At 44.7% G+C, this 12,721-nt stretch overlaps 1 protein-coding gene across 5 annotated transcripts in view; it reads left to right on the top strand.

Annotated features, from left to right (window-relative positions):
• Window positions 1-12,166, top strand: part of LOC137438506 (breast cancer anti-estrogen resistance protein 3 homolog) — a 253,752-nt gene extending 241,586 nt beyond the window's left edge. For all 5 annotated transcript variants that reach the window (XM_068133601.2, XM_068133602.2, XM_068133603.2 and 2 more), the window contains 4 exons: window positions 4,450-4,621; window positions 4,806-4,917; window positions 5,021-5,236; window positions 11,222-12,166. In XM_068133601.2, the coding sequence (XP_067989702.2) occupies window positions 4,450-4,621; window positions 4,806-4,917; window positions 5,021-5,236; window positions 11,222-11,448 (727 nt within the window). In that variant the 3' untranslated portion in view covers window positions 11,449-12,166. The remainder of the gene's footprint in view (window positions 1-4,449; window positions 4,622-4,805; window positions 4,918-5,020; window positions 5,237-11,221) is intronic.
• The last annotated feature ends 555 nt before the right edge of the window (window positions 12,167-12,721 follow it).

The raw sequence follows: 12,721 nt of genomic DNA, 5'->3' as shown, positions 1-12,721 counted from the left end.
CTTGGTGAGAGAGGTCTGAGTTGGTCGTCAAGAGAGAGTGGTAAAGAGTGAGAGAAAGAAGAAAGAGTTGAGGGTTTGGACCAGACGAGTGGGATAAGGCCTGGCAAAGCACGCGACGTACACGGCAGCCAAAATAGCAGCGTGGGGCCTGGCCTGAACGGCGGCTGCTAAACGCGCCGGTTGTGCTGCGGGACCCCCCTTGGACTTCCCTCTCCCTCCAGCCATCCACATCCTGCGATTCCTGCAATTCCCCGCGTGAGTCAGTGTCTTTTGTTTGTTCTGTCCTGGGATAAGTTAAGCCTGTAGATAAGCTAGTATTTGCACTGTGTCACCTGCGTCTTATGTGTTGTAAATAAACCTTGATTGCTCCGTTTTGCTTGTGTGAATAATAAACCCCATTACTCGTCTGTACGTCTTCTCGTTTTATTCCTTTTTCCTCTTTGCATTGCGTCGTTTTCGTCTTTTCCCTCATTGAGCAGCTGGGGTGCGATACGGCCAAAGTCTGGGTGAATCGGGTGAGTTTTGTTAGGTCGCGGTCTTACACCACCGCTCGGTCTATAACATCTAACCGCGATCTGTAACAATATATATATATATATATATATATATATATATATATAAAAAAAAAAAAAAAAAAAAAAAAAAAAAATATATATATATATATATATATATATATATATATATATATATATATATATATATACACAACAACAACAACATGCATTTTAAAGGCCATTTTCCCTGCTAGAGTGGGGGTTAGCCTTGCGGTCCCCATGACAATCATCTCCATTTTGCTATATATATATATATAACACAGTTTGTGTGTGTGTGTGTGTGTGTGTGGGTGTGTGTGTGTAATGTTACCGATAGACTCCTAAACGAAGAGTCCCACGTACTTGATATTTGGCACAGACATGGCCATTGAGCCTGGGAAGAACATGGCCGACCTAAAAAAAAATATTTCATAATATCTTTTTTACCATATTTTTACCTCAGCGCATTTCAGCGAGGAATATTATGCACGGAATCAGACCGGTGGCAGAGCAGCGCGCTGATTCGCTCATTCGCGCTCATTGATGACGATCACGATGACGTGATGACGTGATCACGAATGATGTTCGTGACGTGATCACGTGATGTTCCTTGCCGCCAGAAACTCACAGCAAGTAGCATAGATTTTAGCATGATTAGCATTTAGCATGATTTAGCATGATTTAGCATAGATAAGTAGCATGTTTCACGTAGATTTTTTTTCAGCGAGGAATATTATACACGGATTCTGACCGGGCAGAGCAGCGCGCTGATTCGCTCAGAGCGATCACGTGATGTTCCGAATAAGCACAATCAATTGAGTGTGCCGCATGAGTCTGCGATAAGTGTTTAAAGTAAAGTAAAAAAAAAAAAAAAAAAATTTTAGTGTGCCGTTGTTAGCCTATTCATGTCTAGTTTGTGTTGTATTTAGCTGTGGCTGAGCTAAGATGTAGCTGAACTTCAGAGTCATTGACTCTGGTATCCTTTGACCTCTGAATCACCTTGCTCCATTGGGACAAATCCAAGTAATAAGCGCATCGGCAGGTAAATCCACCGGAGCGAGGTGAAACACCTCTCAGGTTGAAATAATGTGAGTTATTCCATCCCCGCCGCCAGTTGGCTTCACTTTTCATGGAGTATGAGCGTTCAATATATTTTCAATTCAGTGCGCCCGACTCGCTCACGTACTTGATTTGTGGCATAGACATGGCCATTGGGTCTTCACGGTGTAATTTGTGCGAGGCTTTTGTCCGAGTGAGCTTGAGTCGAGAGGGCGAATGTACGGGTTGGGAATGTACGGGTCTCCCTTCCCCCACCCGGCAACGCCGGTACTGGAGGGCGTCACCGGATCGGTGAGTCTCCAAAATCCGCTTCGTGCTGTTGCGAAGATTCAGGACGATGTCGCGATAGTTATGCTGCTCTCCGACCATGAGAACTGCAACGTCATTGTTGACTGGCCCTCCCCTTCCCTCCCCCTTCCCCCTCCCCTTCCCCTTCCTAACCCTAACCCTAACAACTCGAAATGTGAACTGCACTTAATTCGCCAAGTAATTAACACACACTTGTCAACTTTTACTTGATAAAGTCCATTGTAACGTAAGGTGGGCAGAAGTTATGTTTTCACGACATGTTAATGATGTCATCGGTGCCATCATTGTGACATCATAATTCGACAAGTACAACGCTTGATCTGATCAGTATGAATTTTTTTTTCTCTGCAACTGTTAGTCCAATGGCCACGAAATTTTCAGTATAGGTGCGCCTCCTCCTGTAGAATTTTTTTAATGACAATTATGACGTCATAGTGAAAGGGTACAGGTACAGGCGCCATCGTGGAAAACCAAAAAACATTGCACTTCTATATCACCTCTCCATGGAAAAAATTAAAACATGGCTCATCGTAAAGAACTCCGCATGGGGAATAAGTGTTAACGATGACATCATTGGTGCTTTAATTATGACATCATAATTTGACAGGGACAACACTTAGTTTGATCAGTTTGAAATTTCCTGAGCGTGATCTATGCAACAATTAATTATATTGGAGAATATATCTATCTATAATTCCAGTAATCTCTGTACGTTTGTACGTCTGTACGTCTGTACGTCTGTACGTCTGTACGTCTGTTTGTCTGTGACCGCTGTTTCTCGACAACCACGGGTCCGATATACTTTTAACTTGCCAGGTATATTGCTGGGGGACCCGAGGATGTGCCTTTTCAAGGTTTCATATTAATCGGACAATTACTTACCGAGCTATGTCCAAAAAACGATTCAACCAATCAGAGAGCAGCGAACTATCGCGTGTGCCGAACGTGGCGGACACACTCTGCCTCGGATGGCACATTTGAGAGCGTATTCATTTATTTCACGTTTGCAAACTATGTTGGCGCTATGTTGGCGTTAAACGATGTTTTAAAACTAATAAAAACGAATTTGCGATTCATTCGCTTTCCTGCGCGTTTGTGCACGCGATGGCGATTTCTTTACCAAACTCCGGAAGCCGTTCGCTTTGGACCAAACCATTTCATGTAAATAGAGGGGGGGGGATATAATTTTAGATATAGATATAGTACGGGCAATGCCCTAGTATTTATGATGTCATCACTCACGTGGTCAGGCAGCCATATTGGATGAAAGAAAAAAACACTTCAAAAGCAGAAGAGTTGGCTCGCACCAAGTTGACGGTGCAGGGTAAGTATTCTATGAATACCATCATGTTTCTGTGAAGTTGTGCTTTGCTTTGTGCTCTGTGCTATTATTTATATTCCATTAAAATGTTTGTCTTCTTGTCAATTATATATTGCTTCAGTATTCTTAATAATGAATTTTGTTTGAGAGTTTTCTGATGTTTTTTCTTTTTTGAAATCAAATGGTTCATGATTGTATTTTAGTTTAATATTTATTTACGTGTGCAGGTAATCAATTAAATGAGGAAAATAAAAATCGTATTTTATTAATATAACTCCTTCAACTCTAAATCTAAATAAGTCAGACAGAGATTAGAGATTCTTTACTCAACATCAGACAACCTGTCCTCCTGTGGTGGCACTCATGTTTGAGACTGGCCCAAAAATACTTTTTGCCCCCAAACCTCGGTTCGAGAGTGTGGGGTCCGGAGGAAGGTTTGAGCATGTGGGGTCCGGAGGTAGGTTTGAGCATGTGGGGTCCGGAGGAAGGTTCGAGAGTGTCGGGTCCGGAGGAAGGTTCGAGAGTGTGGGGTCCGGAGGAAGGTTCGAGCGTGTGGGGTCCAGAGGTAGGTTTGAGCGTGTGGGGTCCAGAGGAAGATTCGAGTGTGTGGGGTCCAGAGGAAGCTTCGAGTTTGTGGGGTCCAGAGGAAGGTTCGAGTGTGTGGGGTCCAGAGGAAGGTTCGACAGTGTGGGGTCCGGAGGTAGGTTTGAGCATGTGGGGTCTGGAGGAAGGTTCGAGAGTGTGGGGTCCGGAGGAAGGTTTGAGCATGTGGGGTCCGGAGGAAGGTTTGAGTGTGTGCGGTCCGGAGGAAGGTTCGAGTGTGTGGGGTCCAGAGGTAGGTTTGAGCGTGTGGGGTCCAGAGTAAGATTCGAGTGTGTGGGGTCCAGAGGAAGATTCGAGTGTGTGGGGTCCAGAGGAAGGTTTGGGCATGTGGGGTCCGGAGGAAGGTTTGTGTGTGTGAGGTACAGGGGAAAGTTTGTGTGTGTGTGGAGTGCAGGGGAATGTTTCTGTGTGTAGGGGGCAGGGGAATGTTTGTGTGTGTGTGTGTGGAGTTTGTGAAGTGGCCTATACCATACACCAGTGTAATAAGCATCTTCCTGGTCTGTTTGTGGCCTATACCATACACCAGTGTAATAAGCCTCTTCCTGGTCTGTCTGTATACTAAGTTATTCAAGTCGCTGTACCCTTCACTTTGTTGTTGTGACATTTGCTTTATTTCTCCGCCAGGTTCTGTCTCCTGTCCATTGGCCTGGCCGTTGATGTCCTCGGCTGCACAGGTAGTGTGGAAGAACGCGCGCATTTGGTTCACCGGTACGTGCGCACCGCGTGCACCCTGTGGAAACCAATAGGAGACCTGTATGGCTTTGCTGCCCTCATGGCTGGCTTGGAAATGACACAGGTGAGTGACATCAATCACTGGGCACAGGTGTTGCTAGTTCTTAACCATATAATAAAGTAGCACACTGTTGGGAAAGTTTGTGTGTTCGGTCAGTGCAGGTGCAGGTGTTGGGTGTACAAGAGTTTGCTTGGGCCACAGGTTGGCTGTTCGGTTCATCATGATTTGTGTTCCTGCGTTTATGTAGGTGTCTCGGCTCGAGCAGACATGGAGTGCGGTAAGACAGGTGCACACCAACACAGCATTGCTCTACGACAGCCAGCTCCGGCCTTTCATGCACACGCTCCGAGAGGGCAAAGGTTAATTTTCATAATTTTACTCACTTACATAAATCCCTAATATTAGTCTTTAAGTTTCTCACTCGATTTACCTTATTCTCTCATTTCTACCTTACACCACCAGATTTCCCATCTCTCAGCAACACCAGTTTCCCACATATCCTCCCGCTTCTTATTTACCTCGACGCATCTGTGAATCATGGACATACACACTCCATGATACCTGATGATGATGGCACACCTGAGGCACTGGACACCCTGATCAGACATCTGCAAGCTACTCGGGAAGCGGCGAAGCAAGCGGACGCCTGCCGGAAGCATGCAGAAGCACAACTTGGAGGTAAGGCAGACGAAGGCGTGACGTCATATGACGTCATCCAACCAATGCATTGTCTCCGACACATATAGGCAATAAGGGTGTGACGTCATCCAACCAATGCATTGTCTCCTACACATATAGGCAATAAGGGTGTGACGTCATATGACGTCATCCAACCAATGCATTGTCTCCGACACATATAGGCAATAAGGGTGTGATGTCATGTGACATCATCCAACCAATACAATACACATACCACATATATTCGGATGTACCACATCTCTTACAATTATTCTTTCTCTCCTCCCGGACACCTGCTTGTTCGTTCTCCTCCTCGTCTCGACTTGTGCCCCGCCCCCTATATCTCGTTTTTCTTCCACCTCTGCTCCTTCTTTCTGAAATCCACATCCTCACTTAGAGACTTTTCCCAGATTGTTTTTCATGGTTTTGTTTAAATATTATTTAAATATGTTTAAACTTTCCCCTGCAGTGTTTTATTCAGTGGTTTATTACAACACGCTGTTTTTCTTCCTATTTAAAAGGCTTTTTTCAATTTCCTCTTGAATTCATTTCCCTTCAAAAAAAATTCAATCTCTTACAGTCCTTCCTTTTTACATTCTCTAAACTCACCTGCATTCCACCCTTCCTCTATCGTTTTCAAACGGATCTCTGACTCAATCACAAAATCACAATAAACCCAGTTTGTAATAAATGTTCGTTTTTCATTAATCATCCACTTTCTAAACTCCCCCCTCACACCTCCCCGCGTAAACTCCCCCTCACCAATCCCTTTCAATTCTCCCCTTCACCCATCCCTTTCAATTCTCCCCCTCGCTCCTCCCCTCCTAAACTCCCCCTTCACCCCTCCCCTCCTAAACTCCCCCTTCACCCCTCCCCTCCTAAACTCCCCCCTCCCCTCCTAAACTCCCCCCTCACCCCTCCCCTCCCCTCCAAATCTTCCCCCTTGCCCCTCCCCTTCAAAACTCCCTCCTCGCTCCTCCCCTTCAAATCTCCCTCCACCCTACCATCTCTCCAATTCTCCCCCCTCCCCCCTCCTCCTCAAAGCTGTCTCCTCCCCACATCGTCTCCCTTCTATCTCATACCTTCACCTCCTCCAACCTTCTACTTTGCTCTGCCCTCCCCTCCCCCTCAAACAACCCCTCACTGTGCCTCATCCCATCACCATCAAACCTTTTGTCCTCCTCATCCTTCCCTTTCTCCAAACTCTTCTGTAATCTCTGACACACAATCAACTGCTCTCCCTACCCCCCCCCCCCTCTCATCCGTCATCTTACCTTACCCCTCCCCTCCCCTCTCCTGCACCCGATGCTCCCCTCACTCTTCATTAACGATATGGACCTCAAACATCCGGGGCCTTCGCTCAAACCTGATTGATCTCTCCATACAGGTTGCTTCTTACAAACCAGAATTGATCTGCTTAACAGAAACTTTCCTCCTTCAAGATGTCTCTGATTACTTAACATCTCTTCCTGGTTACTCCCTCCTCCGGTATGATAGACCTGAGCCTCGTCCTGGTGGTGGGGTGGCTATCTTTATCAAAAACTCTCTTCCTCACTCTCCTTGCACTGCCCTCTCTCCACCCCACCCCCAGGAGTACCTCTGGCTATGGCTTCCTCTCCGCTCCCACCTTTTGTTCATATGTGTTCTGTATCGTCCTCCAAACAGTGATGACTCCATTTACATTTAGCTGTCTGACAACATGGACCAACTTCTACCCACTCATCCCAACTCTCTCTTCCTCATATGTGGCGACTTCAACTGTCATCATGCCAGCTGGCTGGGTGTGGGTTCCTCTCTCACCAGCCATGGCACCTCAGCAAAGGACTTCTGCAACTTATTGGGACTGACACAATCTGTCAATTTCCTGACCCGGATCTCAGTCAATGGAGCATCTTCTCTTCTAGACTTGGTGATGACAAACTTCCCTGCAAATGTCTGCTGCTCTTCTTCTGCTCCAATCGGCTCATCTGATCATGTGATTGTTAAAGTGGACATCTCTCTGGCCATTCTCAGAGAGCCTCCTCAGCGCCGACGAGTCTGGCATTTCACTCAGGATGATTGGCACGGTCTGCAAGCAGCCATCAATCATCGGGACTGGTCTCCCATCTCTAATGCCTCTGACATCAATTCTTCCTGGGAATTCTTCCAAAGCAAACTGCTCTCTCTCATGCACAGATTTATCCCATCTCGTCTTCAGTTGTCTTACCCTTCCTCCCATCCATGGTACACTGAATCTTGTGGTGAGGCAGTTGCCCTGAAACAACTTGCCTTTGCCTCTTGGAAAGCAAATCCAACTGAAGGTAATCTCAGTTCCTTCCACAAAACACGGAACAAGTGTGTGTCTACCCTCAGGAGTGCCAGGAAGCACTATCTCTCCACACTCAAGAATGAACTCTCAAACCTGTCTCCCTCCTACAAATCCTGGTGGTGTCTGGTGAAATCTTTTTCTGGTGTTTGTTCCCCCTCCATCCCCTCCCTTAACTCAAACGGCGACACAGTTGACGCCGCACGTGACAAAGCCGAATGCCTCAAGTCTGTGTTTGCCTCAAAATCTTATGTCCCAAACCCATCTCTCTGTTCCCACCTTTCCCAGTCGAGAACCCAGCTGCTCGTGGACTCTGTGTCCTTCTCTCCTGACAAGGTGGAGAAGTTTCTGTCAAACCTCGACTCTGATTCTGCAACTGGACCTGACGGCATCAGCCCACGGGTCCTAAAATCCTGCTCTGCCGCTCTTCCACACCCTCTCTCTGTTCTTTTCACCCTCTCTTTTGCTCAAGGTCTTCTGCCAGCATCTTGGAAATCAGCAAACATTACCGCTTTGCACAAAAAAGGTGCAAAAACAGATCCTTGCAACTACAGACCAATCAGCCTGCTCCCAATTATCAGCAAAGTCATGGAATCCATCATTGCTTTGGATATCAAATCCTTCCTCTTCTCCAATGGCTTGATCTCCGATCATCAATTTGGATTCAGACCAGGTCACTCTACTCTGGACATGCTGCTTCTGCTGTCTCAACAATGGATGAAGGTCGTCAATGCCAAACAGGAAATCAGAGCTGTCTCCCTTGACATATCACGTGCATTCAATACGGTCTGGCACCCCGCTCTGCTCACCAAACTCTCCTCCTATGGTGTCCATGGAAATCTCCACGCATGGCTGGCGGACTTCCTCTCTGGTCGTAGTCAACGTGTGGCCCTGAATGGAATTCTCTCATCTCCCCTTCCTGTTCTGGCTGGAGTTCCCCAAGGCAGTGTTCTGGGCCCTGTGCTTGTTCTGGTCTTCATCAATGATCTCTCCGACTCTCTGGAAAATCCTCTCTATCTCTTTGCTGATGACTCCACTATCTGCCGCTCCATTCCTCATCCCTCAGATCGGCAGTCTGCTGCCTCCTCACTCTCTGCAGACCTGGACAAAATCACTGACTGGGCAAACAAGTGGAACATGTCTTTCAATCCTGACAAATCCCACACTCTTACTATGTCTCTCCGAAAAGACCGACTGGAAAACCCTCCCCATCTACTTTCTCAACAATCTTCTCCAAGAAGTTCTGTCGCTCAAGCTCTTTGGTCTCACTATCTGCCATGATCTTTCCTGCACATGCCTAGCTACAGTATTGTTATTACTATTAGGAGTAGTAGTTTATTAGTTTGTATGAAAGCACCTACAAATAGCCTCAGGTGTGATCATGGAATCAGCATCAATAAATAAGGAAACCTTTTCCTATTTAAATTGATAAACCTGGAAGTAAAAAGTGGAATTCCACCAATTATTAATAAAGAATTTTTTGTTTATTTGTTTGTTTTGTTTTTAAAACGTTGGACAAAGGGTAAGATGTTCGTGAGAGGTAGGGGGGGAGAAAAGAAAATCAAAGAAACAAGCAAATACTATGAAGGAAATAACTTATATTCACAAAATACTGACGGGTGGGGGAGGGAGCCTGGAGAGACCAGGCCGCGCATGAGGTACGAACAAAAAACAACTAATTACACACAAATTTGCAATAATTACAAAACCAAAACTAAATAGAAACACACAATAACACATACACAATAAAATAACCAGTGGAAATTTGACAAAGACACGAATGGGAAAATACTCAAACTTTGATGTCGTGGAGAGATCGAAGCAAGCCTCCTCGCTCGAGGGACCGGAAGCGGAAATCTTACCAGTTTTTCTCTCAGTCCTGCTTCTTCTTCATGTGATGGACAGTCAAGCGCGTCTCGTCTAAGTAATAGTAATAACCGCTCACTCTGGCATGTGCCAGTGGTTAAACCACTTGCACTATTCTCTGGGTACAGGCTCGGCGAAAATAACAGGTCAGCTCGGCATCCTCATCATCTGGAGAATGGCCGAGCATTTTTGATTCTATAATGATCAGACAATCAGATGAGTTTCGTTATTTTAGTATTATTATCTATCCAGTATATAATGGAGTAAGTGTTTGTGATTATGTATGTATGTCCGCTCTTCAGCCATTGATTGGACAGCTGACTTGATGCCACCCACAATTGTAACCTAAAATACTTAAACAAAAGTACCCAGAGGACCCAAAAGACCCACCCCCCCCTCCAACCTATGAGGACCCAAAAGACCGAGAAGGCCCCAAGTACCCAAAAGATCCCGAGGACCCCAAATACCCCCAAAAGACCCCGAGGACCCAGACGAACCAAAAGACCAAAAAGACTGATAAGACCCCGAAAACCCAATGCCCCAACATACGTACGTGCGTGTCTACATTTTAAAAATTCATTTTCTCGGCAACCGTCCGATTGACATGAAGTTTTCACCATAGGAGGGCCTCCTCCTATAGAATATTTTAGTGAATATTATGACGTTACAGGTCACGTGGTACGGCACCATCTTAGGAAAAAAACAAAAAAATTGCACCTCCATATCTCAAAAACCGCTGCACAGAAATAATCGAGACAGGTCTCATTGAAAGGACTCTCCATGCAAAATAACAAATGTGAATGATGACGTCATAGGTGCCGCCGGTATGACGTCATAATACGACAAGTAAAAAACTTTATCCGAACAGGATGAAATTTCTTGAGCATCTTCTCGGTATAAATTGATGCAGAAATAAAATTATAATGACGTCGCAGGTCACGTGGAAAGCCACTTTTCACGTGGAAAGAGGGGAAACTTCACAGATGTGTTCAGCATATCAGTCTACTAAAATGACCTTTTGAAATTTGCGATATGTGACGTGGTTTGGCAGATAAAAATAATTAAACGAAAATATTTAAAAATGTATAACTCTTGAGCCGCTTCATTGATCGTTGTGAAACTTTATATTATAGTAGAGGTAATGAAGTGTAACAAGTGTGCAAAATTTCAAGATGATTGTAGGTACGGTCTGGAAGCTAGAAGTTGTTATTGTGTGAAGAAGAAGAGTCTTCTAGAGTAGGCATGGAATTAATTATCACACTGCACATGACGAGCAGGCAAAGTACGGAGCGACCTCACGGGGTCATTTTGACCTCAAATAAAATTCTGATTTCAGATTTGTCAATCGCTGAGGTATATTAACATGACCAAAACAGATTTGGCGAAATTCCGATTTTTGATGAAAATATAACATTTGTGTCTGCATTTCAGTAAAGTAAAGTGTGTGCCGTGTTAGCCATATGGGGAATAGGTGTTGTTAACGATGACGTCATTGGAGCCATAATTATGACGTCATAATTTGACAGGGACAACGCTTAGTCTGATCAGTTTGAAATTTAAATGAGCATGATCTATGCAACAATTATTTAGAGAATATAAATTTATGATGTCATCGCTCACGTGGTCTGGCAGCCATATTGGATCAAAAAAAAAGAAACGTTCAAAAATAGGAAAGTTGGCTCACACCAAGTTGACTGCGCAGGGTAAGTATTCTATGAATACCATCTAGTTAACTACTGTTTTCATCCCTGGTGTGACAGCTACAATTTATTTAAAAACAAGTTTTCTCCATGTCCTTATTCATTGCGTTCCAGACTTCGACCCTGATCCCTTTATCCTGGAGACCTTTAAAACGGACTTTCAGCTTCGCCTTTTCTGGGGCAGTCAGGGTTGCGTCGCAGCTGCGCCAGATCGCTACGCCAAGTTCAACCAGATCTTATCGGCCTTGTCGGCCAAGCTGGAACCGGTGAATCAGCGTCCATCCGAGCCTTGCGGGGACAGACCCGAACGGGACGGCTCGGTGTGCAAGAGGACTATTTAATACCGTACAAGGATTGGTGTGTGCGCGAGTTGGGTTCCATGAAGGTATTCGTAATCCACAATGACTGCACTCAACTTCCTTTATATCAACTTGGTTCTTCACCTTTATGATAATCCTCCCATTTTGTGTCTGTGATTTTTTTTTCCCCTGTCCATCATTCTCACCTCGTCTGAATAACTTTCTCTTGAGTCCTTCCCTCTCCATAATCACATCCACTCCATAATGAGGTCCCCCCAGACCCTGCCATAAAAAGGATGTATTTTGTTCAAATCATCTCGAGAGTTCTGTATGTTTTTAATAGTATCATGAGAATATTCTTTACGTGTACAAATTAACCTTTGATTTTTCTATTTGCAATTTCAGGATCTTTAGTTTTTGACCAAAATAAATATCTTTTCAGATCCAGAAGATAGTGTAACCATTGAATGAACGTTTTTTGTTAATTTAGACATTTCTGTGTCGCTTGGTTGGTAATTTGACATAAATGAATTGTACATATTTACTGCACTACTTGACGTTGTACTTTTAGCACCTTGAATACCATAATTGGACTAAATGTTCTCGGGAAGCATATTTTAATGAATCGACAAATGTCTTCTACTGCTGTTAGGATGTGGAGACGCTCACATTGTTGTGTAAATATGATGTAACCTTTTGATATTTTGCGCATTTTCCTCATGATGGAGAATAAACCAATTTGCTGCTCGTTCTGCACTCATTCCATGAGTACCTGTTCATGGATCTGGGGTCACTTCCAAAAACTCGTTTAATATTTCATGTATACAAAGTTTCATTACAAAATGTTTTAAAATGTGCCAGTCATTGCAATTTTGGGGATTTGACCTTTTGACCCCACCCAAGGACGCAAGGGGCGGGGCCACATTGTACTGCTCTTGCACCTCCTTGCCATGTGCTGATCATAACTACCAAGTTCAGTGAATTTCTGCACAACCACTTATAGGAGGATGGATGGATGGACAGAACAAATGGACAGACAGACAGACAGATGGAGCCAATTACAATGCTGATCAAATGGATATGAAGAAGCTACAAGGAGGAAGATCTGTTAATCAACGTAATTTGGTATCCATGGAAATCTCCACGCTTGGCTGGCGGACTTCCTCTCTAGTCGTAGTCAACGTGTGGCCCTGAATGGGTTTCTCTCATCTCCTCTTCCTGGTCAGGCTGGAGTTCCCCAAGGCAGTGTTCTGGGCCCTGTGCTTTTTCTGGTCTTCATCAATGATCTCTCTGACTCTCTTGAAAATCCTCTCTA

The sequence above is a fragment of the Myxine glutinosa genome, chromosome 13 (assembly GCF_964187855.1).
Source record: "Myxine glutinosa chromosome 13, kmMyxGlut1.1, whole genome shotgun sequence".
Taxonomy (NCBI): domain Eukaryota; kingdom Metazoa; phylum Chordata; class Myxini; order Myxiniformes; family Myxinidae; genus Myxine; species Myxine glutinosa.
The sequence above is the reverse complement of the archived record's forward strand: the minus strand, read 5'-3'. Positions and strand labels throughout refer to the sequence as shown.